General features: G+C 39.6%; 1 protein-coding gene across 1 annotated transcript in view; it reads left to right on the top strand.

Annotated features, from left to right (window-relative positions):
* The window catches only part of FAM222A (family with sequence similarity 222 member A), a 104,201-nt gene that overhangs the window by 71,423 nt on the left and 5,965 nt on the right, over positions 1–26,813 (top strand). Inside the window, exon 2 of the mRNA XM_040351687.1 lies at positions 1,364–1,484. Coding sequence (XP_040207621.1) covers positions 1,403–1,484 — 82 coding nt within the window. The 5' untranslated portion in view covers positions 1,364–1,402. The remainder of the gene's footprint in view (positions 1–1,363; positions 1,485–26,813) is intronic.

Raw genomic sequence — 26,813 nt, 5'->3', positions numbered from 1 at the left:
TCCACCCGTCTTCCTTCCGGCTGTGTGACTGGCCGGAGCCGGAGTGCATGCACGCGGGTGCCACTGGTCACGGCACAGGGCTCTGAAGGAACAGCACGGGTGGCCATTCCTTCAGAGCACATCTGTCGATTATGTCATCAGTTGCATATAAATATCTACTAAATTGTACACGTTTAGGAGGTATTTACAGTACCAATAATTTAGCCTTATTATAGGCATATCTATATTTACAATTAATCAATAGGAGTTTACAACCACTTTAAACTTTGATAATAAAACCATGGAAGCTGATTTATTTCTACGCAGGGCTGCACCAGATTTTTCTTGCTCCAATTTTAGTAAATGATCCCAATGACTATATACGGAAAACATTTGTTATCCCTTAGTAAATAACCTTACATGGTTGTAAAGATAAAAGCAATGTTTTACTGGTAGTATATGTTCCCGAAGGATGACGGGTTTAAATTGTTCAATTATCACTGTATTTGAGGTCTAAATTATTTCCCTCTGTGCTATCGAATAGCTGTTAGCTTCAGCTTTCAGCAAGAATGTAAAGACACTGACAGGTATCTTTTTGAATACCCAGTTGTCCAATTGTTAAAATATCCTGGAACTTTTTGCCAGTGCGTTTGATGTCTGTTAGCTTTATTTTGTAATTCTGTTCCGAATGTTTTACAATTGAAGTTTCAGTCCATCCCAAACTAAAGTTGGTCATACATACCTAATGGATAAGTGTTAGTACATTTGATGTCTTCACGAAGGTCGTTCAAAAGTACTTCAAAATTGTGTTTGCTTTTAACATTTTGGAATAAATAGGCGCATACCCTGTTAGAACTTTGTTAGTTCAAGAAAAGACGACCTTCAATTTTGGCTCCACTAATGATCAGAAAATCGAATGAATGGACTTAAATGACAAAATTTGACTAGTATATAGCCAGTCTAAGGCTGATAGATTTTTTTTATTCAGTCCAGAAGAGGCAAGTGCCTTGAGGGGAAAAAAAAATCTGCTGCTTTCTATGTATTTACTAATGTTTTTCCTTCTTTTTCTTGGGTTATGAATGTAGTGCAAACATCAGGAAAAAATTTGCATAGGGAGCCCGGGTATGCAGTTTTGCGAATGAAGGGGGTGAGCGCTAGCATAAATCTATTAAGATAAAGGCACCGTGTGACAAGGAAGTGCTTGGGATACAACTGTTAAAATTTTATTGGAAAGTGAGACATTTGTGCAAACTGTTGCATTTGTGTCTGAGTTGTGGGGTCCCCCTTAGGACTGTGCATTGTTTACTATTGGGATTGCAGTGTACAGTGCTTCTGCCCTGATAAGCAGTATCTGCTTACTAATGATATTAATGTCTTCTTGCAGTGCTGCCATCTGCCTAGCTGACCATAAGTCTTTGCAACTATGTTGGCGTGTCTTCAAAGAACCCAGAATCCTCCAGTAAAGCACCTTGTATGTGCAAACAAGGGGCTGGAACCTCGAAAGTGTAAGTACAATGCAGAGAATTGTTGCTGTTTGGTTTATGTTATTTTTATTTATTTTTCCACATATTTGCACTAAGTTTCAAACGTTCTGATTCAGACATAGATATGATAGTATAGTGAAAACTGGGGGAAACTACTAAATACTCTACTATATTATTACTATACTATATACTATAGAAGTTCTGGGTGTACAAGGTGCGCTGTGCTTATTGTGAAAATACAAATGTGTAAAACGGTGTATAGATTTATAGTATCCAGCATAGCAATGCAGACAGTTGTTACATTCAGCAATGCTTAATAGGTTTTGTCAGGAGACAGTCCATGAGGTGCTTAGTAACAGCTTGCAAAGTTGGCAACATATGCAGTGACACATACAAGGTAGAGGCACAGGCATTGGCAGAGCCCACTAGAGTAAGTGATCTGAAACTGAAACCGTAAAGTGCGCACGTCTGTGAATCCCAGTGAGGTCAAGAAGAAAATAGATATAGATGTGCTGTTACGCTATAGGTTTATCTCAGTGACTCAGAAGATAAGGAAAATGTAATTGCATAGAGGCAGAGGATCATGCTATTAGATGTGACCTTAGAGCATTTGCAAGGTTAAAGTAAAACTCCTAGGCTCTGCTTTTAGCTTGATTTTTCCGTAATCATCCTCCTACTCTTTCTGAAAGTGCTGGGTTGTATGGTTAGTCAATTGTAAGTATCTTGGTACCTGTCCCTATGTGATGTATCACGACCCATGCGGAATCTGACAATAATAGCCTGTTCACGCCAGGTACTTAGCGACTGTGCTGGGCATCCAAAAGCAGCCTCAGTGCAAGGCAAAAAGCCTGTTATTCTAGTTCACACCATCACACTAAAGTCCTATTCACTTTATTTGTGACCTCTATGAGACTTTTTTATCATGGTCAGTGACCTAATTATGGAGATTTTACCTTACGTCCTGTCTTGGTGTCACCAGAAGATGAAATAAGGGTAACTGGTGACACTGAGAGAGGAAGACACATACAGTAATAAAACCTGAAATGTTTTAACCCTACTAAACTTAAAGTGTTACTAAACACAGGACCCTGCATTCACTATATCTGGTCTTCCACAGTACACAGAACATGGAAATACAATTATTTTAGTAACTATAAACTGCTAAATTCCTTTTCTTATCAGCAGTATAGTCTTGTGACTTCTATCAGTGTCCGGCTGAGCACTGGTTAAAGCTTGTAGGAGGAGTTCATTTTCCTCTGACTGTCCTATGAGACTGCATGACCCCTGACCCTCTGTCTTGACAGTGCTGATTGTCTCTGTGCTGATCACATGCACCCCCCCCATGCCAAACTGAGTATGTGCAGAGTGCCTCCAAGGCTCTGTAGTATCAGGAGATGAATTGGGGACAGTAAAAGAAGGGAAAGATCAGAGAAGACAGGGTCAAACAGCCTTTTTTACACAATTCAAAGAAATAACCTCTTAGGCTCCACGGTGAGTATAACAAGCATGCTTTACTGCATATACAGAATGATTATACTGTTGTGGGTTTAGTAACACTTTAAGTATCAAGTGTTTTAGTTGTTGTTTATGTCCCCATTGTAACGATTTCCTATCCCTTCCTATACTGTTTAAAACTGAACAAAAAGGTTTGACATGAGTTTGGATGGAAGTGCTTTGATTTAAAATGGAACTAACCGCCTGAAAATACTCACCTAGATCTTTCAGAGATGCAGTGGTTACATCCCTCGCTGGCCACTGTCATCTTGTCCATGGCTACTTCCAGGTTCTAGGTTTTTGACCTGTCATTGGCCAGTGGGGAATGACATCATCCCACACATGCACATGAGAGTCAGTGATTCTGTCTAGCCAGGAATGCACACTGAGCTGCGCACGAACAGCCCAGTATTCAATAGATGATTGTGAAAAGGCAGGTAAGTGTGTGATGTCAGAAGAGGCATAGCATTCCTCTTTAAATGGGAATGCAAAAGTAGGTGGAGCAGGTCAAATATAATTTAACTGAATGTGCAATTATTTAAAGCGGTGTTCCGCCCCAAAAAAAAAAAATTAAAACCAGCAGCTACACATACTGCAGCTGCTGGCTTTTAATAAATGGACACTTACCTGTCCTGGAGTCTAGCGATGTTGGCACCCGCAGCTGATGTTTCCATCAGCTGTTGGGTGCTGCCGCCGCCATTGCGGGTAAGGGTACCCAGCAGTGTAGCCTTTCAGCTTCACCCCGGGAGCCCTACTGTGCATGCACGAGGCTGCTTCTCTCTCCTACTGGCCCGGCGGCCGGGGGAGGAGGAGGGAACCCCAGCACTGACGTCACAGGCCGCAGCCCAGACTCCTGGAAGTGGGGAAGGATACCTGTCAATCCGATGAGCAGAAGTTCCACTTTTGGGTGGAACTCTGCTTTATGGCCCCGTATACACGGCCGAGGAACTCGACGTGCCAAACACATCGAGTTCCTCGGCCAGTTCAGCCCTGAAGCCGCCGAGGAGCTCGGCGGGCCGAGAGCTCCCATAGAACAACGAGGAAATAGAGAACATGTTCTCTATTTCCTCGTCGAGCTCCTCGTCGGCTTCCTCGGCCGAAAGTGTACACACGACCAGTTTCCTCGGCAGAATTCAGCCAGAAACTCGGTCGGAAGCTGAATTCTGCCGAGGAAACTGGTCGTGTGTACGGGGCCTAAGACTTATCTCTGACCTGACATCTAAAGTAAGCTACATGTACCCATCGAAGCCTGTCTACTCAGGCCCCAGTGCTAATGGCTTGATATTCAATAGCCTGCCCACACTCTGTTTATTGGGAAGGCACTCTTGAGAAATATGCTTCCCCCTACAAACCTCACAGTGATGTTGCATGATGTGATAAAAGCCGTCTTTGACTACAGACACCAGGTAAAGAAAAGAATATTGCTGGGGCTTGCTCTAAAGGAGGGTACATTTGGGTAAAGCCTGGCCATACATTGCTAAGCCTGTGTTTTTTGCCAACTGCAGCATAAAACCAGATAAGCGGCAATTAGAAATCAGTATTTGCTAGAATTCTTTAAATCCGCAGTTTTAGTTGTACATTCAGTAGTACTCAGGATAAGGCTAACCCTTATATTTTACTTTTGCGTCCAAATTCAGCAGATACTTGTGTGTGTGCTGTCAGCTGTGCGTGCCTACGCTAGCTCTGTGTAGCACTGAGACTTTCAGCTGTAACAGCTTTCTATTTCCAGTGGCACCAGCTCAGACAGAGATATGACAGGGTCTGATAAGGCCCTTTCAGTCATTTCAATAGGACTCTATTTTAATACTGCTGCCTTTGTCTAAATTCTGGGTGATTTCACTCCTTATCCTACTCCTTTCATTACTTATCCCTTTTAACTGCTTGCATGCCAAATAGGGTGGCACAGCAGCAATACAATCTGCTTTATTGTGTTAATGTTACATTTTGTGTTGGGGAGTGTCTTTGTACTATGGAAATAAACCTATTGTACAGCTCCCACATTTTGTGATCTAAAGCGTTAGCCTGGTTTAGCTGTCAGTTCGTTGGAATGAATATTAGTGTTCGGGTCAATCTGGGTTTACAACGCAGATTAACTAGCTGGTAAAAGAAGCTTGATAATAATGTCCATTCATCACATGTCTGACCATTACATCCATCACCAGGCAGTCACAGGCATCTGCTGATGAAGGTTAAACTGTTTGAACTCCTTTCTATTTAGTTTACAGTCATCAGGTTTTGTGATTTAATATATAACGCATTGAGTTGATGGGGCACAAAGTTTTTAAGTGTAACTTTATTTTTGGGTAAAAAAATAAATAAAAAAACTTCACAATTACTCACTTATCAGAAAACAGAATTGTTTTACAGGTTTTGGATGCTGACATGGCTGTACAGCTAGGCCCTTGTGCTGTATTTGCTTGGATTGTCTTTCATCTTGTATACAGCACTAGTGCCTGGCTCCGCTTTTCACATTTATATAGCGCTTATCAGTTTTGTGATGACAGGGCAGGAGATACCTATAGACATTAGAAAACTGTCACCCAATCTAGATAATCCAGCAACTGAAGAACTTTAAAAGAAAAATCTTGTCCAGCTTCTGCATATCTTTTTTTCAAAGGTTGTCCAGATCCACGTCTATAGATAGTAGATGATTTTCTCCCGATCTGGATGATCCAGCAGACTTGCTTGAATGTTTTTTGACTACCGATCCCAGGGAATGTAACATTCAGTCATGATTGATATTTTTGGCTGATTTTCTATCCTTTTTTTAACCCAAGATAATTTAGGACTGTACCTCTCTTCTATAGCCTTAAACATGTATGCTTGGATGAGTGCAAAAGAGATATATTTCAGCTGCCGGATTGTGCCTACGTGCTTGATCTCCCTCTCCTGTCTATGGTTGAAATAATCATCAGTACTACTATAAATTCAGAAAGAACATGGAGCAAATCATTGTAGAGAGAGGGAAAAACAAATTGCATGCATTGAATGCAAAGCATAAACTGCCATCTTTGCATATTTGTCATATACTAGACTGTCCTGGATGACTAGCAGCACTTGAAAAATTTCCAGAGTTCAAAGCAAATCAGTAAAGCAGGCCATAGACGGTGCAAGGAAAAAAATGCTTGATTTGCCCATCAACACAGTCAGTGTTGATGGGGGGAATCGCTCCAGCGGAGCTATTGTGTTCTCCCGGCAGGGGTGCACAAGAAGCCGTCCCTAATGGCAGAACACAGTGATTATTGCTAGTAACTATAGCTGCTGGCAATAATTGCATGCCGAAAATCTAGCATGCTGGTTGTACTCAAGTCGATCGATGGATCGTCTTGGGTACATTCAAGCCTAATGTTAGTCTCTTGAGTAGGAAGTAGAGTCCAGGGGGTTTAATCCACAATTTTTCTCATGATCTCTCCTTTAGTCTGTGACAGATTGCTTTAAGAAAGGCCTGGATTCTTTCCTAAATGTACATAATATAACTGTGTACTAAGATTTGTAGGTAAAGTTGATCCAGGGTAAATCCGATTGCCTCTCGGGGATCAGGAAGGAATTTTTTCCCCTGCTGTAGCAAATTGGATCATGCTCTGCTGGGGTTTTTGCCTTCCTCTGGATCAACTGTGGGTATGGAGTTGGGTGTATGAGATTGTACTGTGTTTTTTATTTTGTTTGTTTGTTTATTTTTTTGTGGTTGAACTGGATGGACTTGTGTCTTTTTTCAACCTGACTAACTATGTAACTATGTAACATGCTGTACCATATTGTGCAGTTATTTCCACCTTTAGTGGCTCCTCTCTCTAGTAGAATGTGGCATTTCCTCCTCTCTTCTATAGAAGTTAAGTCTGGGATGAGAGCACAGAGTCTCGGGAAGTGTCTCACTGCTGAGTATTTGGGGAACCATAGCAGGAAATGGTCCTCATCCTACAAGGAGCTCCTGGTCATACTTATGGCACAATCTACTTTTCTTGGGCTTGTAGGTCTGTCTAGGTCAATCTAGGCTGTGGGCACTCAGTCTTTACAGGTTCAGGGTCTATCTGCCTTTGGGATCTTGTAGCATCTCCAGATATGGGGCCAGTTTGAGAGTCACTGCAGTAAGTAGTATAATTCCTGGGAGTTTATTTGATCTCTCTTTTCATGGCAGGGTTGCCAACTTTAAGTAAATTTACAAACAGTTTGTAAAATCCATAATTGTTGCATCTGTCCACGAATGTCAGTTACGGACATGCAGCCTACATGTCCGAAATAGACATTCAAGGACAGATGCAAAAAGTACAGATTTTACAAACTGTTTGTAAATTTACTGAAAGTTGGCAACCCTGTTTCGTGGACATATTTTCTTTCTCTCTTTCTCTTCCCCTCTTCCCTTCCTTTCCATTTTCTCTCTCTCTCTCTCTCTCTCTCTCTCTCTCTCTCTCTCTCTTTATAACTCTTCCCTCTTTTTTGCTCACACTTTTTCCTCTCCCTCTCCCCCCTACGTTCTCTCCCTTTTTCTTTTTCTCTTTCTCTCTCACCTACAGCACACGTTTATGAAACATTTAAATGATAGCTTGGATAAGGTTTCCCTAGGCATTAGAGACCCGTTACCCTTCTACAGTTCTCATGTGATCTGATGGTCAGAAGGTTCTGTTTTGCTTTCACATAGGCTGCTTTATAGTGTACAACAGTCAGTTGAACAGCGATTGTGAATTACTTACCAGTGCGATATATCTGTGGATTTATTATACACTGGGTAGTGTTACATCAGCTTTGTTTTCCTGAAAAACATTGAATATTCAAAGATGCTGCAGTACAAGGGTAAAAATGAGCAAATATGCGTCATCGGTGCCAGCATTTTATGCGACATGAAAGGCCTTACTTCTATTCCAGTTCTGCTGGAAGTGCATTCCATATCCTTTGTATAAAATTAGGATAAAGTAGTTGATTCCAATGTGGCCTCTGGCACTGCCATCATTCAACTCTAGAAAATAGATGTTTTCTTCCCAGCTCTCATGTATCTCAGCAAATGCTAATCTATTTGTTTCCCTACTAATTCTTTACATTTTTTATCTAAATCTGAACCGCCAATAACCCAATTACAATTTCCATGTATGTGGCTGTGCAGGTTTAACCCCTCTGCTCGCGGATGAGCAAAGCACGCAATGCAGAGCAATAAACTTCCTTATCCACTCAATTGAGTGCACGGCAGGAGTCGTATTTAAATTATATATAAATCATCATCTGCAAATCCATGTGGCCAAATTCATTCCTGTATTGCTCAGTTCAGCAGAGAGGAGCAGCTTCTGTTTAATTAAATGTCACTTATGTACTGTATGCCTTTATCCCGCCGCTGAGCTGGCCAGGGTTTTGTATATTGATGAATCAGGAAGCATCTGAAATCCAATATATTATAAAGATACAAAGTACAGCTCTAGCAGTTGGGAAATGTTATTTACATCTCCATATATTTTATTATGACTGCAGCACTGTAGCGTAATTATTTCTGTAGATGTGCCTAATTTAAGTGGCCTTGTTCACTGAGTTGCTGCGAAACATCTTTCAAGCCAAGTTTGGCCTTAGCTGTTAAAAAAAAAAGAAGGAAAAAAGCTGCCTTTTCAGGATGAATTGCGGAAAGTAGCATCCTGCCATTTGATTGCGCAGTGACAGGAGGAATCAGTATCAAATGTGAAAGGTGAAACACTGTTTGTGAAACAAGCAAGTTTGGTCCCTTTAACCCCTTCCTGGCCTACGCCACTCCGAAGCAAAGTCAGCATTACAGCACCAGAGAAAGGAGCATCGCTTCTGTCAGGAAGAGAAAAAGAATTCTCGCATTAAATGGATTGGAAGGGCCCTGCGGCTTGCCGGAGGCAGGTTTAAACCCCCCTCTGTACTGTCATTTAAGAGACAGATCTGCAAATATTCTCTCTATTAATATTTCATTTGTGTCTTAAAGATACAGGCCTCATGGTTGGATGTAATTTGAAAGTGAGAATTTGGCATGAATGCCACAATTAACTGTTTCGCTACTGGCGATTAAAAAAAGTGCCTTTGAATTGAAGTGCCTTCTTTAATTAACCATTTTACAACATTTCGATTTTCTGCTGCTCCTTATGGAGTAGTCACACATGGCAAAATGCATTTGTAAAAAAAAAAAAGCATTATGATTATTATTATTATACAGGATTTATATAGCGCCAACAGTTTGCGCAGCGCTTTACAACATGGGGCAGACAGTACACTTACAATACAAATCAATATAGGAGGAATCAGAGGGCCCTGCTCATTAGAATTAGGACCCTTTTACACCTGTTGTGTTTGTTCTGGTCAGTAGGGGATCTGTGAACAGATTCCCTTTTAAATCGGAGCCAAGCATTTTTGTAACATCTGGGTCCATCACTTTGGCCCTCCCTGAGCTTGATGAACTCACGTTGGGTCCATGGGCAGGCAGATGTTAATGGAAATGTTTCCATCTGGCTACCCAAAATCCATCAGGTCCAGACTAGACTAAACTGACTCCTACTTCCACTCAGATCCACCTAGAAATATTGACCAAGGATCTAATGGTCACGGCTGCATGAAAGATGCCCTAGTGCCATGTTATTAGTATAGATCAGTTGTCTCCAAACTGCGGCCCTTTGCTTGCCTTTATACTGCCCCTGAGGAAATGATTTCTGCCACTGACACCAACAATGGGGCATGATACCTGCCACTGACACCAACAATGGGGAACTATTCCTTCCACTGACACCAACTATGGGGAATAATTTCTTCCACTGGTAACATAAATAGGCCACTGACATTAACTAATTCTCGTCCTAATATAAAAGATTGAGTATTGTTTACTCCCACTGGGCACAGTCCAGCTCCCCTAACATCTGAAGGACAGTAAACTGGCCCTTCCTTAAGAACGTTTGGAGACCCCTGGTATAGATAATAGGTATTAGTTTGCACTAGAGCAGTCTGTGGCATCCGTGGTCTTGTCACATAGCACAAGAAGCCCTTATTTCCATGTGTTTGAACCAGTGAGCACCTACTGGAAAACCACTGTATAAGGTGTAAGTATATGCAGATATAACAGACCCCCATGCAATCTACTTATGTATTCATTAAAAAAATTACTTTAACCAGTACCTCATTCTGTTGGTTTACTAGCCAACTGCAATTCAATAATTCAAGTATTCATACCATGGGAGGAAGGGACAGCATTGTCACCTAACTGTATGTTGTTGGGTTTTAAGTCTAGTAAATTAAGCTTGCTGATTGGAGGAGATGTTTAAACCAGTTTCGCCTTCACTATCCAATCACAGCCATGACCAATGAACTAAGGGAAATTGCTTTGACTGTAGTCCTAAAAAATAAATGGTGGGGTCATAATGGAGTTGATTTAGGCTGGCCTTCTTGCAACCACGGGTTGACTCATTTCCCTTATCAATACAGACAGTGTTAATGCGGAAATCACTCCTATTGGGCCATTGTTTTCTTCCGGCGTGGGGGGCAGGGGAAGCCACCCCCGTCGGGAGAAGACAGTGATTATCGCAAGTGGCTTTAACAGCCATGTGCAATATTCATAAGCTAATCTGGCAGGCTGGTTTTACCCAAGTTGATCGATCGATCAACTTGGTACATTCAGCCTGCCTAGTAATGGTTAGACTCGGCTGGCTCCTGCTGAAACAATTGAACAATCTGAAGTTAGAAACTGATTGGCTAGCATGCACAGCTGCACCAGTTTTAGTAAATCACCCGCCGTATATTGTCTGGTATGGTAATAAAACTTGCTGCTCAGAATTTGGGTTAAACGTAAATAAGTACTTTGTGTGTAGTTAGCAGTTTGCCTAAAAATAGACTTTGAAACGAATTAGTGCGACTATCGCTGTTGCAACTAAAAAGTTTGTGCTTTGTGTTTATACTTCTGTAATACACCTACCGTTTTCAAGGTATCTATTGGCTATTAGTAAGACTTTGGCAGCTATGCTACGTTTTCTGAGAATGTATATTTGTGCACTGGAAAAGCTTCATTTTGCTCCAGGAACACAAGGCCACAAGGGTCAAAGGGTTACGCCTGAGACCCAAGCAGTTCAAATCAACATACAAAAGCTAAAAATTAACTGTCTGCTCAATGCCGACTGCATTTGAGAGGAAACGAGGCGGCACAGTGAACTGCTGAGTTTATTCAGCTATATTGTACAGATAATATCTGCAAGCTCGGGTTTATAATAACAGAAAGCCAAAGTTATGCAGAAAATGGTGAGAAACTGCTTATTCAGATGAAAACGTGCTTAATTTAAACTGCTCAGTAGGTCCCTTCTTAACAATTTGGGCACCAGCCAAACAAAAGAGTGAACATGAAAACCTTGCACAGTTGAGCTAGTTATATAAGGGTTAATAAAGCTTCTAAGCAGTCAGTTGAGCTGCTCGCTTAGGATTTGTGTTGGCCTCTAGGACTATAACACGATATGACAAGCTGTGCTGTTGCACCAGTCAGGGCTAATAACGTGTCCTGCCTCGTTTGTGCTGAGCAGACGTATGCAAAATGATGTGTACACAGCCGGCTGCCTGGACCAGTTTAAAGGTGCAGTTCCAGTACTGGTCGGGAACTCAGTCCTAGGTGCTGGTGCAAATTTCCTACCTACAAAGCACCTGCTATTACATTCATCTTCTGCATGTAGCCATTGTTTTTTTGTTTGTTTGTTTTTTTCATTTAAATAGTCATTACACATACAGTATAGTACCCATTTTTAGTGTTGTAAAATTTGGATTGTTTCTCAATACATATTCAAATGAAACATTGCGGGTTATTTACGAAAGGCAAATCCACTTTGCACTACAAGTGCAAAGTACACTTGAAATTACACTGAAAGTGCACTTGGAAGTGCAGTCGCTGTAAATCTGAGGGGAAGATCTGAAATGAGGGGAAGCTCTACTGATTTTATCTTCCAATCATGTGCAAGCTAAAAGTATGTTTTTTATGTTCCTTGCATGTCCCCCTCGGATCTACAGCGACTGCACTTTCAGGGCACTTTGCACTTGTAATTTGCACTTGTAGTGCAAAGTGGATTTACCTTTCGTAAATAACCCCCATTGTCAGTTAGATATTTAAAGGCAGAAAGAGGAGTGATGTTTTCCAGCACAGAACTAGCTTCCTGTTCTCTAATCTCATACAAGTATATTGCCAGCAGCCTCTTTTAAGCCTTCTTTAGCCTTTTAAGCCTTCTTTAGTTCCTTCCACTTTTCATAATTGTACTTTTAATATAACTATCAAGTGATCTTATCTTATAGAAATTGTTTGCACTAAATCACATGTGTCAAACACAAGGTCCATGGGCCCTCCAGGCTATTTCATGTGGCCCTCGCACCTCTCCTGCAGCTGCAGCAACCCCCTCATCTCTGTCCCCACCTTGTCTCAGCATTTGGTAGCAAAGAGGAGGACAGAACTCCTCATAAAGATTCTGTGCACCTGCAGCACCCCTTCGTCTCTGCCTCCCCTAGTCTCAGCATTCAGAAAACTCCAGCCCTTCTCTGGTCCTCATCCAGACTCTGCATTTTCTGTTTCCAAGCTCCATCCACAGCTTCTTCCAGCACAGGGTAAAGGGAGTGTACTGTGATGTAAGAGAGGGTGGGGGACATTTGACTTTTGATAGCAGAGGGGCTCTTTGCATCTGATCTTACAAATACAACCGGCTCTTTGAGGACAACCATAATGCTGATGCATGATTACTGTTGTCGAAAAGAGGCTAGACTGGTTGAAAATTGGTAAGATTCAAGAAATTAGTATTTTTTTAATTAACAGATCATTTGAAGCCATCAAGACCAATCTTCGTTTATCCTTATGTGTAAAGCCAGTATTTAATGACCCTTAACAGATAATACACTATGTAGTAAAGTTACAGGTTAAAGATCGCATATACATCAATATGTTTTCTGTGCGAGTACTTATACATGCATACATTCTAACTTTTTCCAAAGGGTTTTTACTAAAACATGAACAGTCTAACTTTTGATAAACTTTTTTGATCTTTAATTTGTTCCTGCAACCCATATTTAGGGAAAACAACAGTTTTTTGCACAACTAGCCAGTTGACTGCTTAGATATTGGTTTAGAGAGGGTTTTTACAGCATGCCAACCGTGTCTAGCATGGCAACAGCCATTGATTATGTCAGTTTGTTATTAATTTGTACAGGCTTCCTGTCTGAAGCTGAATATAATGACCTGGCTACACCCACCACAGAAATATGCGGATCTAGCAGTGCACAGCTATTAGCAGGCGTGGGAATGAGCCTTATAAGTTTTAAAGCATTTTTAAGCCTGTTTTTATAAAAAAAATAGGTGTTTTGTTTTATAAAGAAAAGTATAACCCATGAAAAGGTCTTTAGCTTTAGCACTGTGGATTAGCTAAAGAGACAGCAGAGGAGAAGTAGCTTCCTTTCAGACACAGCTGTCTCTAAAGTAAATCTTTCTACTGTGCCTTCCAATAAAATTTGACTCATCAGGTTCTGCCTGTAAATCTCATTATGGATTAAAAAAAAAAAAATAACTACACAATATCCATATACAATATTTAAAATTTAAACCTTTTTAAAATAAAATTTTTAATCCCCACTCAGTGGCTGCCTTCGCTTTATTTAGAGGACTTAGTTGCCAGAATCATTTGCTGGGTAATTGCTGAACCTGCAAAGATTGTGGTAGATATTTACTTTTCACTGCCTGAGAACTGTATAAAAACAAATGGGTGGTGTTGAATTCCTGGTCCCACGTTGCATTCAGTGGTTTCTCCCACTATCTAAATTGCCACTATAGTGTCCTGTAGTGATGTAAGGGTTAGTGAGTGGAACCACTTGAGAACAGCAGGAGATCAGCAGATTAATGGTTCCTGAGGGGTCTTCGGGTGGTAATTTCTCTTTATTAAAGCAACGTTCAGAGGAAACAGAGAGAGGGAGGCTCTTTAAATGTACAATCAAATTTGAAAGTAAAGAAGAGAATGCATACAAGCTAACTGTACGAGGACTTTTGGTTTAATTTTTTTCATGTAAGGTGGCAGGACACCCTACATTTTTGCCAATAATCTGCTTTTCGGTGAGCATCTTCCCTTCTCACATAAGGCAGGCCATGTATGGAGAATGTTAATGCGGGAATCTCTCCTGCCAGGCCATTGTCTTCTCCCGGTGGGAGGTTGGGGGAAACTGTCCCTGCCGGGAAAAGACAGTGATTTTTGCTAGCGGTTATAGCAGCCTCTAGCGTTAATCTCAGGTAAAACCGGTGTGCTGTTTGTACCCAAGTTGATTGATCAATCAACTTGATACATTCAGCCGGCCCATAAAATCTGAATTTGAATCTCGGCTGGTTCCTGTCTAAAGCCCTGTACACACGGGCCAGAATCTCTTCAGGAAAAAACTCTAATTTTTCCTGACGAGATTCTTGGCAAGAATCTCTTGCCGCCCGAATGTACAGACACTCCTTTCAAAAGAATGAGGCTTCAGTCTATCATATCCTCAAATCAGACTGCAATATTACAACCCTGAGATCATCACACATGTCCCTGTTTGTCCATAGTGCACCCCTCTCCCCATGTTCCTTATGACACACCCAGCCTTCTTCCAAAGCCCCTCAGTGCAGGACACTCTTGCATAGAAAAGCCCAAGCTGTGGAAAAGCCATCAAGTCTAGATACAGCAAAAAAACAACTGGTGTTCTTTTAAGTTTGGATATGTCAAATTAAGTATTTTAATAGTATAGTTCAGCCTTTCCCAACCTATGAGGAATCCTTCAAGTAACATTCAGGTCTCAGGGAACCCTTGCTAATAATTACGGTATCTACAACTCGTGATACATGAGTGGTAAGAATGCACCTTACATTTATGATCAATGGGAAGAATTCCCTGTTACAGATAACTAAAAAAGATTATTGGTGTCAGTGGTTACTTATACAAGAGGCAGAAATTGTTTGAGTAACCCCTAATAACCTTTGGAGGAAGCCTAGGGTTCCTGGTATATTTAATTAATAAATGGTGCAAAACACAACCTTTTCTTCATTATGCTTAAGAAGCCCTTGATGATTTCAGAGTTCTCATATTACATTGCGATTTTTAAAAATAGTTTAGACAAATCCTACTTTACATTTACATATTCCTTTCAATACAGAGGTGTTTTTTTTTATATTAGCACATTAGTGTTTTTTTTGTTTTGTTTTCTTCCATTACTAACTTTTCCTTTCAGAATCCTCTGAGAGAGGCCTTGTCAAAAGTCATTATACAGAGCAGAGGATCCTGGGTTTCATGTGTATGAATATTTGCTACTCCTTTCACTGCTTTATTTAATTTCCTCTGATATGTGCTCTGCTGGGTCACAGTGACTTTGATGTCCCTGTTACCTCTAGTATTTGGTGTTTCTTTAATAATCCAGGCTTCAATTGCTTACCAGGAGAATGAATAGATTTTTATTTCTGCTGCACTAATCATTACTGGAACTGTGCCTTAAAAAATTAACTTGCTGGGAATTATTTACAAAGCAAAAGCAGTACTTATTGGAAGGGCATTAGACAAAATAAGTATTGGCAAAAATATCCTATTGATTTATACACTTCACAGCTAATATACATAATATGTTGAAGGCTTTGTAAAGAATGTAACCAATCAAAAGTAACCTTTCGTTGCTCTAAATGATTGGAAGGTGGCCATATTTGCTCATTATGTGGATCTAAAGGCTGTGTTCATACTGATTGCCTTTTTGGTATGCAGAACTTTTTCTGCTTTGACTGGTAAAAAAAAGTATGGCACACAGATTATATCTCAGCAGATGTCCCTGACATCTAGATAAAAAGAGCATCTACAATGCTCACAGAACATATAGCTGCGGAAGAACACACATGTAAAAATGTAAAACTCTTAAATCAGATGCGTAGTTTCTGAAAGTACATGATAAATTCCCATACACAATTTGCCTTTCATTGTGTATGTAGTAAAATAGAATTCAAAAACAGTGTTTCCTTCCTCCTGGTTTGAATGGCCTCCAGCAGATCATATTTTCCATGCTACCAGGTAGAAGCACAGTTAATTAGTAACATAGAAGCGCACTAATTATTTCACTTGTGATTCTATGAAGAGAGCTGCAAAGCACTGTTGGTGGCCATTGAGGACCGGAGATCTGAAGCACTGAGTTTGACTCTGATTGGTAAGCTCCTAAAGTAGGCAGTAGTTGTTCTTTGTCTGTAAAATTAGTATTTATAAAATGTAAGAAATCTGCTTTCATATTTTATGTAAAAAATGAATTCTTAATTCTTACAACCTTGTTTTTTCCATATGCCAAGCTTTCGGTCAGCTCCAGACTGCATTTATAGTCAATTCCAATTTGGGGTATTAAACTAATTCTTAAAGCAGTATTAAACCCAAAAGCAAACATGTATTATATTGAAGCTTACTAAATGACTTAGACATAGTGGCTGCATTATATTTTTTTAGGTTTTCTTTCTTCTATTTTCATCTGGTAACTCTGTTGTTTTACAATGATCATCTATAATTTATGTAAAATCTTTATCACAAAAGGAAAGAAAACTATTTGCAATTACTGCTTATAAAGCGTTATAAAGTGTAAGCTGGAGTTAAGGTATTTAAATCCGTTAGTCCATCTAATGCCGGGTACACACGAGAAGATTTATCCGCGGATACGGTCCTCCGGACCGTTTCCACGGATAAATCCTCTGAGGATTTCGATCCGCTGGAGTGTACTCACCATCGGATCGAAATCCGCGCTGAATTCACACCGCGGTGATGTGTCACGCCGTCGCCGCGATGATGACGTGCGCGACGCTGTCATATAAGGATATCCACGCATGCGTCGAATCATTACGACGCATGCGAGGGATGGGTTCGGACGGATCGATACGGTGAGTCTGTACAGACCACCGGATCGATCCGCTGCTAAGCATGCTAAGAAATTTTTATCTGCTGGAAATCGGTCGGCCCGAAATATATCCGCGGATAAATATCCGCTGGATCGTACACACCAGCGGATCTATCCGCTGAAACCGATCCGCGGATCAATTTCAGCGGATCGATCCTCTCGTGTGTACGGGGCCTTACACTCCCCTCCCCCCAGATTAACAATGCTGCTGTTGAAAGGTGCCCCATGTGCTCATTCGTCCAAGGTGGAGGTGTGTTCTGCACCAGAAAGATATTTTAATGATCTAGCTTGTTAAAAAACTTGATCAGGAATTAAGCAGAATATAACTTCATTGTTATATTATGCCTGGACTAAAAGGGGTTTCTAATTACTTATAGAACTTATATAAAAATTTAGTATCAGTGGGTTGTACCTTGCCACGTAATTGCGTGGCACCACTCCCTGTTGCATTCTCCCATGAGTCCACTGCAACCTGATGATGTAGCCCCAACAAGGAGGGTCCTTGATGCTCTGTGCTCACCAGAACTGGGTTGAATAAAGTTAGAGTTCATTCAACCTGGAAGAGGACCTGTGTTGGACTGCAGAATGGTGAGTGTGCATGGGGCAAAGAGACAGAAAGGAGGTAAATATTGCTGCCAGAATTGCTTTTTTATTTAATTTTATTTTTTCCCAAACTGGCACTGAAGGGTGCTAAATGTTTAAGGAAAGCAGCTTAAAGTTGTTTGAAAAGCACTAAGCTTGTTTTGCTGTACTACACACTGCCTTCCGGACTAGTAACTCAAAGCTAAAGCCTATGCCGATTGGGTCATGCACCACCTAAATTTCGGCCTGTTCATCAGGAACATTCGCCCTGTGTATGGCCAGCTTTAGCTTTGTAAATACCAGTAACCAAAATGGCAGAATGAGCTCTTCCTGAAGATGACCAATCAGGTGGAAACGTGTAGGAGCTTTGTCTGCGTCATTCTGACGTAACTTTTGCCAGACACCATCTTTGAATGGGGACCGAGACACACTCCTAAGCACTACGGCAGGCCCTGCAAGCGACCAATGCTGCAGACACCGGCTGCCAGGTTCCAACCACCACCTTAAAAAGTGAGTGTAATACTTACATTTTTAAAAATACATTTGTTAAAATGGTTTTACACTATGGGCTTCCTTTTATCATTTCCTATTAGTACTATTGGATGCCCCACATAAAAGCTTGACCACAGAGATAGTTGGTCAACAGATTCTGGTGAGTGTATTTTCATGTGGGGCACCATATGCACAGATTGGATAAAGCACCAAAGTCACATATGTTACAGAGCGCCAGGACCTGCACTGTGGTCTTTTTAAACCATTCGGGATTCTTTTATTGGACAATAATCTTTTTTGATATTATTAAGTGTGGAAAACGATTTTTTTTTTGCACTTTGTATTGTGACATTTAAAAGCTGCTAAGCACTTGAAATGAAATTTCCCTTATACTTATTTATGTGGTTATTGGTCTATATAAGAGACTAACATGGTTGACTATTATTATTTATCAGCTTTAGCTTTGGACTTAGACTAGAGATGGTTGGCGATGTTTTTTTTTTTTGTTTTGTTTTTGTGTATTTATGTTTTAAGCATTTTAAAGTGTCCATCCCAAATTTTTTTTTCATTATTGTGCTCATTAGACCTAAAAAAGTTAAAAAAATATATATATTTTTTTACTCATCTGGAAATGCCTGTTGCTATGCGGTCCCACGAAATCTGCCTTTGAAATCACCTAGGATTCTGACATCATCTCCCTCTAATGCTCCTGGGAAATGTGTGTCATAATTTCCCAGGATGCAGTGCGCTGTCCAATTATCACTCCCCATCCAAGACTTCCAGGAAGTAAGTGCTTGTAGGCTTCACAATGCCCACAAGCAAAATGACAGTGGTGTAGACATAGTTTTATAAACTATCTTTTTTGAATATCTGTGCGGATCGGCGGCGGATTGTAAAATAGTAAGTGACCGGATTTATATTATAAAAACGCAGGATGAAAGGACATACATTTAAAAAATGCTAATTGTGGTTGGAACTCCGCTTTAGGTAGAAGTTTTTATTGCAGGGGAATGAGTAAAAAAAAGGTTAAAGGTAAGCTTCAACATAGAGGTGAACAAGCCCTCAATGTGCCAGAGGTGTAATCCCCACTAGTGTTCTGCAGGAAGCCAGTTAATGTTTTGGTAGGAATCCAAATGGGTGCATATATTCCGTTTTAGTATTTTTATCACACTACAAGGCACAGTTGAGAGATTTTTTTTATTCAAATTTTGCAAATGTCACACAGCTAATTAGTGTCACATAAATAGCGAGTTGCTGCCAAGGACAGCCGTTACATAATGAAGGACAATGCAGACAGTGTGTGGTAAAATTACCAGAATGCTATCACTTGAACGACACAGCAATGTTTGTTAATGTAGAGAAGTGGAATTGTGAGAGAACTGTGTGAAAATAGGAAACATAATCAGTGTTGCTTGTACCTAATGACCTTTATCAACATTGCTGGTATTTACTGCCTGTGTTGTGGCAAAAATGTCACATTATGCCCAATGTTATCCAAAGGGAGTTTATTCTCTCCAGAAGGGATGAACAGGTACACATGTACATGAAGCACTCATCAGCCTAATTCTGATGGCTCTTTCCCTGGCCATTTTCATGGTGATGGTGTGTACAAGATGGTTGTCTTATAGTTATGTATATTGTAGGGTAGTTCTCCTAATGTCTCATGTTTGTTTCCTTTTAAGTTATCTGTTTGCTAAAGTAAAGCTGGCTATGCATGACTCAAGTTTCGAGAAATTGTAGCTGTGGGTGGCCCTGTTGACACCACCTGATCCCACAAAATTAGATTTCAAAAGCACACTGTTAGCACGTTGTCTAAGTGGTTGGTACTTCTCCCTGGCAGCACTAGGCATGACGGTTTGAATCCCAACCACGGCACCAACTGCCTGGAGTTTGCATGTTCTCCCTGTGCCTGCGTGGGTTTTCCCCTGGGTACTCCGGTTTCCTCCCACACTCTGAAGATAAGCGGGTAGGTTAATTGGCTCCTGTCTGAATTGGCACTATTATGTTTATGTATGAATGTGAGTTAGATTAGACCTTAGATTATAAGCTCCCTTAGGGCAGGGTCTGATGTGAATATGCAGTACATACATGTGAAGCGCTGTGTAGATTGTCAGCGCCATATAAATACCTGTAATAAATAAACATGAAATAGTTGGAAAATATTTGGCTTGACAATTACTGCATCCTTTCATATGCAATAACTGTTTGGGTATTTAGACAGCCACAGGTGCTAGGACTTTCTGAATACAATAACCGGCAGTGTAGATTCCTCCATTCATGGTGTTCACCATGGTTTGGGGAACCTATTGATTTCTCTTGTTTAGCCCGTGAGGCTGAACAAGAGAAATTTAAGCATGTATGGCTGGCCCTTCATACTCGCTCACTCACTCAATCACTCACTAAGAACAATAGGCAATCTATCTGTAATTAGAATTAGAAATCTGTTTTTGTCCACGGCTTAGCAGATGAAGAAATATGGTGAACTCAAATTTTTTCCTATCTGTTGAGATATCTCTGTGTACATTAATGGCCTGTCCCCATACGTTACCGTTCATGTAACTATTTTGTACTTGTTTACGAACTCCTGTTGCCACAAGTGACGGTCAAGTCTTTTGTCTTATTTGCATTTTATCAGAGTTTTTCCCTAGCATTTTAAGAATCATCCCCATCCCTAATAAACATGGGGTAGTTTCTTGGTTTTATGTATTATACCACCCCCATCCTCAAGCACTTACATTTGTAAGCAATGTCCTAAGAACTGATGATATTTGACATGATCCAAGTATGTATAGCCAGCGTAAGATATTGATTTTCCTGACTTAATCCATTTGTGTCACATTTCACACAGGGATGGAAGGAAGTTTCTGATGTGACAACACTTGGCTTGGTTCACAACCTTAAGGCTAGTGTCAGCTGCTGATGCACAATGATTGCACATTGCTTGTTGTGAATCCACCTTGCATGGTATGCAGAGGTAACAGTTGGGTCAAATCACAGCCTGACTTCTTTTTTCTTTTTCTTTTTTTTTTGCATTCTGTCTGATAATATGAGCTATTTTTGCCTTTGTGTACACTGCTTACCCCAACTTGGATACTATGAAACTCATTACAGAACAAATAATTTTGCAATTAAATATTGCAAAACAAGTATATATGGTATCAATTCAAACTACTGGAGAAATCATCTACAACGGAAGCATGAAACTAAATCTGGCTTCTTTTACTATAAGAGTAGAAAGGTCACTTCTGCTCGTTGGAGCTGTGTTCTCTTCAAGCGTCCAATCACGTGCAAGACAATAACTTTTATTTTTCGTTCTTTATTTATTTTCCTGCACATTTTTGGGTAGCAAACGTGAACACGGGTTAACTTGGGCAAGTGAAATGTCTAATCTCTTTTGTGAATGATCCCCAATGTATTTTTGGAGCAATAAAGTAAGTGTCTGGTATTTTATGGGAATATTGCAAGCTGATGCCATATTCTCTTTTTTTTTTAACTGATCTTAAATATTGTTCATAGTAAGAAAAATACACATGGGTGTGCCTACATAGTATGGTAAGTAAGGATAATTGTATTTAATGTAATTAATTAATTCATATAATTAATTATTAAATTAGAAAGTGCATAACATATACTCACAAACATAAAACCATTGTCTGTCATCAAGACTCTACTAGAATAAAACCATCCTAGGCATGGCAAACCTCTTCATCTATGTTAAGGTGAGAGCATCTGCTCAACAATAATTCAGGTCAACTGGTTTTCAGGGCTGAACCCATTCATGAGAACCTTATGCTTGTGAGTATATGTTATGCCTTTTTAATTAACCAGAACTAACCTGGCTACTGTGCTATGCCAGGCTGCTCTGGTGTGTTGGTTGTATTACAGGTGAGACATTTCCAGACTATTTTAAGAGCTATGAGGTATAAATGAGCTATGGGTGCAATCAGAAGAAGCTGATTTTGTGTAAATCCTAATTTCTTATAATAAAATTCTTTGATATCTGATACGTGATAAAAAATAACTATTTATCCAGACTGAAATTCAGTGAGTTCACTTCTATTCTGTATTCTTATCAGTTACATTGTTCTCTGATATCTCTTTGGACTGCAAAACAGTGAAGAAAGGAATAGGGGGTTGTCCTGTCCTAGGATGACAACTGTTTTTTTATAGATATCACATGGTGAGTGTTGTCAGCCTAGGAGGGGAAGTGTGTTTATTGGCAAGATCATCAGATGAAAATGAAGGAAAACAAGCCTGAAAATAGAAAAACAAATGCAGCCACAACATCTAAGGGCCAATAAGCTGCAATATGTTTTCATTTTTATTCATGGGTTTAAATAAACTTTAAGGGTAGAGTATTTTTTACCCTAGTCTGTACTCAGTAGGCAAAAAAGTGGGGGTCTATGTAAATCTCAGGGGGTAGATCTGAAATGAGGGGACGCTCTGCTGATTTTATTATCCAATCATGTGCAAGCTAAAATACTGTTTTTTATTTGCCTTGCATGTCCCCCTCGGATCTACAGTGACTGCACTTCCATGTGCACTTTCAGTTCCATTCCAACTGCATTTTGCACTTGTAGTTTACACTTGTAGTGCAAAGTGGATTTTACTTTAGTAAATAACACCCAATGTGTTGCATATGACAACATGACAAAAATTAACACTGTGAAATATCTAAACGTCTGTTTTAAAATAATAATAATAATAATAATAATAATAATAATAATAATAACTTTTGCATCAAGAGACTTAGGTGTCTTTAACATTTTATTTTTTAACTTAGCCATTTATTTTATTTATATTTTTGCTATGCCCCCAAAAACAAATGATAACATGTGTTAAATGTGTTAATTCCTAAGATCTGTAACTTTAGTTTTATTTTTTGAATTCTTTATTTATGTATGAAATAACATCATTACTATATCACCAGAAGAGAGTTACCAAACAACCACGATATTTGCAGATAATCAATACACCATCTAGTTCAAAAAGATGAAGAAATATAGACATATTGCAAATATATATCAAGCTTACATAAATGTTAAAAATGTAGATAACTCTACTATACAGCATACTGCCTAACTGCTACTCTTGACAACTGTTTTACCCCAAATTTTCAAAACCCTACTAAGATAGAAGTAAGTGCTTCTTGTTTTTTTTTTCTTCTTTATGAGAGCAACCTACAAACAAAAAAAAAAAGACAGTTTTTTTTAACATTTTATTTTTAACCATAGCTTTTTATTTTATTTATATTTTTGCTATGCCCCCAAAAACAAATTATAAAATGTGTTAATTCCTTAGATCTGTGAACTGTTAGTGACCTTTACAAAACGTCTGTTAAAAAAAAAAGGTGCTAAGCATGCATGAAAGTATGTTTCATTTTCCATGTTGGATCTGATTACAGTTTCCATCAGCATAAAATGTTATTCTGAAAAGCCATAGCGAAACGAGTTTAATATGGTGGTTAATAGAGGTTCCTGTTTCTGACACCTGTAACTGGTGTGCTACATTGGTTTAATGGCGTGAACTGCAGTCCATTGTGATCACATTTTTTTCTGTTCAGTTAGCAATTCCTACTGGTAGGTGCTCATTTGAATCACTTGTCTATAAAGAACCAGCAGATGCTACTTGGTTATTTCAGTCTTTATTAATTAACAAAGTAGGTTATTCTTGGCTACAATAATCAACTAAATACACTTATCTACAGAATAGTGAGCAGGGCTACAAAAAATGCTTTATTGTGTCACTCATTATGGTCTCCTTAAACTGGATGAAAGCATTGTGGAGATGTTCCCAATTAGATTTTACCCACATTCTTCCAAACCTTGACATTTCCTGCTTGTAGAGGAAATTGTGTCAGCTTCTAAAATTTGCATGCAACTCCAAAGCTGGCCTACACTGTAAGATTCATCACTTTATTCCCCCCATCCAGGCCAATCAGGCACCAGAATACCCAAACAGGGACTTATTGAATGCAGTCGCTGTTCAGCTGACAGTTTCCTGCCCATCTCCCTCAACTTTTAGATCGAAGGATGATGACTGGGAGGATGCTGATAGGGCCACCCATGGCTTGAATTTTGGCTGGTTCTTCAGGAACCGGCCAAAGTTTACTTACCCATGGCCAGCTTCTCATGCAGGGGGCTGTGCTCACACTGCACGGATAAACTTCTAATCCTCCCAACACAAGACCAGTCCCTGCGGATGTGTTTTATAGACCTGCTCTGGACGTGAGGAAGTCAGGAATAGTCCACTGCTTGATCATGTGGGAGAGCCATTTGCAGCTGGAGGATCAGTTGAGTATAGACTTGTTTGCCCCTGGACACAACGAGCAGGTAGTGGCTGTGCTACTGCATGGGAAAACTTTTTTGGGCTGGAATTGAGCTTTAATCTTAACTAGGTTTAAGAATAACAAATTACTTGCAGGGTGAAATTTGGTACAAGAACCAGTATTTTGGACTTGGACAATACTGGCTCTTGTTCCAAATGTAATTACATTGTTGAAATGTAAACAAAATGTAATATAACATTATATATATCCAACTATATAACCAAGCAAATCACAGGAGCTAGCCATCCTTATTCATATATTTTAAAGGATATTATTTTAAAGAACAATGAGGGATTGGTTGTCCTTGCATGTAAATATTTTTAAAACCTGCCTTGGTGTCATTTACTCAGCCTACATACAGTAGTCATACTTATTTAATAAAAAAACATCTCTTGGCCACTAAGAAGGAGGTGATAAGGAAGGTTCTTTTTGCATATTTAGAAACCACAATTGTTTCGCTCATCAAAAGAAAAGCATCTGAAATAGATGGACCATGCAATATTAGGTGTGTTAATGACTCCTCGTTTAATTTAGTGAACGACATAGAAACATAGAAAAGCAACAGCAGAAAAAAGACTGAGTGCTCCATCTTGTCAGTCAGTATTTCATTGGTTACCTTGGAATACAAGATGTACGTCATAGCTCTTCTCTATAATGTGAAACATTGAAATATAAAGGGATTTTTAAATGTAGTCACTGTATATAACCTGGAAGTAGTAAGGTTGGTATATCTGGATACAAAATATATTTTTTACATTCATTATATATTTCTATAGCAATATGAATTTGGAAACACTCTTTTATGTTTCTAAAAAGTAATGTCCTCAACAGAACCAAACATTACTGGATGATAAAAGCTTGATGAAATAGCTTTAAAAAGTGTTAATTTTGTTGATCATCTGTAAAATTGCATGAACGAGCCCCTTTGGTCCATTATAAAAAAAAATGCTGATTTTCCTTCTCCATACAGGGATGTGTGTATTTTGGAGGGGGTTAAACAACCATGAAATTGGTTCTATAATGTGTTTTACATTCAATTTATTTTTCCTGGGTTAAAATTATGTTTGTGTTTTGTGGACTGCAGCCTCTTGAAAGCTCAAATTATGAGATGTGTTTTATATTTTTGGTGAAGCATGTGTATAACTAGTCTAATGTTAGTATTATTAAGTTTATATGTAATAAATTAACGTTTTGTGCACATTTTTTGTTCCATTTTTGATTAGGTTGGCAAGGCATATTTTTTGGAAAATTACTAAAATATACTAAAATATAAATTTATAACCACCAGTAATCAATACTGATTTATAGTTAGTTCTCATGGGACAAATAAAGACTTGAGGCCCCAGGGTTATTTCTGCTTAATGTTGATTAACAACAGCATAGAGTAAGGTGTTTTCTCTAGAGCCAAGGCCTTTGCAATGTCGACTAAAACAGGCTTGATGGCTATAAGGTCAAAAAAAAAGTATTTTCTTCCTCTGGTAATATACACCAGTGGTTCTTAACCTCAGTCCTCAAGTACCCCCAACAGGCCATGTTTTTAGAATTTCTCTTAGATAAAATAGCTGTGCAAAATACCAAGCCATTGATTTTGATTTAAATTGCCCCCTTACATGCCACATTTGGCATGTCATTTTTTTTTGGGGGGGGGGCTTCAGGAGGAGTTGGACTTCCTGTCCCGCTTCCTCCTTCCGCCCAGGGACCGCTAAGGTGATACGTCATATCGCCTTTTGGCGGCCCCTCCCTGTAGGCGATCGCCTGTGACACGTGACAGGTCACAGTGTGCAGCGCAGTGAGTGTCTGGCCGTATAGCTGAAAGCTGTCACCGCCGAGTGCCCACACTAAGAATTAAGACGCCGGCCGGAGAGGGGGTGAGAGGAGCGGAGCTCCGGCCGGCACGTCGCTGGAACGTGGAGCAGGTGAGTGTCTGTTTATTAAAAGACTTTTAATAAACATTAAAACAGCCTGGAACTCCCTTTTAAAGCACGTGTGCAAAAGAAAGAAAACAAACATGGCCTGTTGGGGGTACTTGAGGACCAAGGTTGGGAACCACGGATGTTCAGCATATCTAGAAAATATACATGGTTTTCCCTCTTCCGCGCCTTCACATCTTTCTTTCTTGTCATGTTCCATGAATCTGCTTACATTTTTAAGTTACATTATATCTGAAGCCTAAACTTTTCTTTTTTCTTTTGGATAGAATAGGGAATGCCTAAAATCCCTGTCCATTTCTTTCCATCTGTATTTCTCTGGGGATATTTCCCTTAAAGCTAAAACAAAACATCTCTACAGCTTTATTGGCACTACTTATTTGTCCCATTTTGTGCAGACAGCTGGATCCTGTAAAAAAAAATCCACTGTACCGGGATCATGGGCTTTATCCTGTCGCTGATCATCTGGTGCTTCATAGGCCTTTAGCTTCCGGTCTTCAACCAAAATTGCTGTGAAGATGATTTACTGAAGACCTGCCCTCTCCTCCATTGAGAAAACTTTATTTCTTGTTTTCACTGCATGTAAAACTATTTAGGAACGGAGAAGATTTAGACAAATTACATTATTGTGACTCTAGTCAAAGGTTGTGCTACATGCAGTGT

Source organism: Rana temporaria, chromosome 1 (assembly GCF_905171775.1).
Source record: "Rana temporaria chromosome 1, aRanTem1.1, whole genome shotgun sequence".
Taxonomy (NCBI): domain Eukaryota; kingdom Metazoa; phylum Chordata; class Amphibia; order Anura; family Ranidae; genus Rana; species Rana temporaria.
The sequence above is the reverse complement of the archived record's forward strand: the minus strand, read 5'-3'. Positions and strand labels throughout refer to the sequence as shown.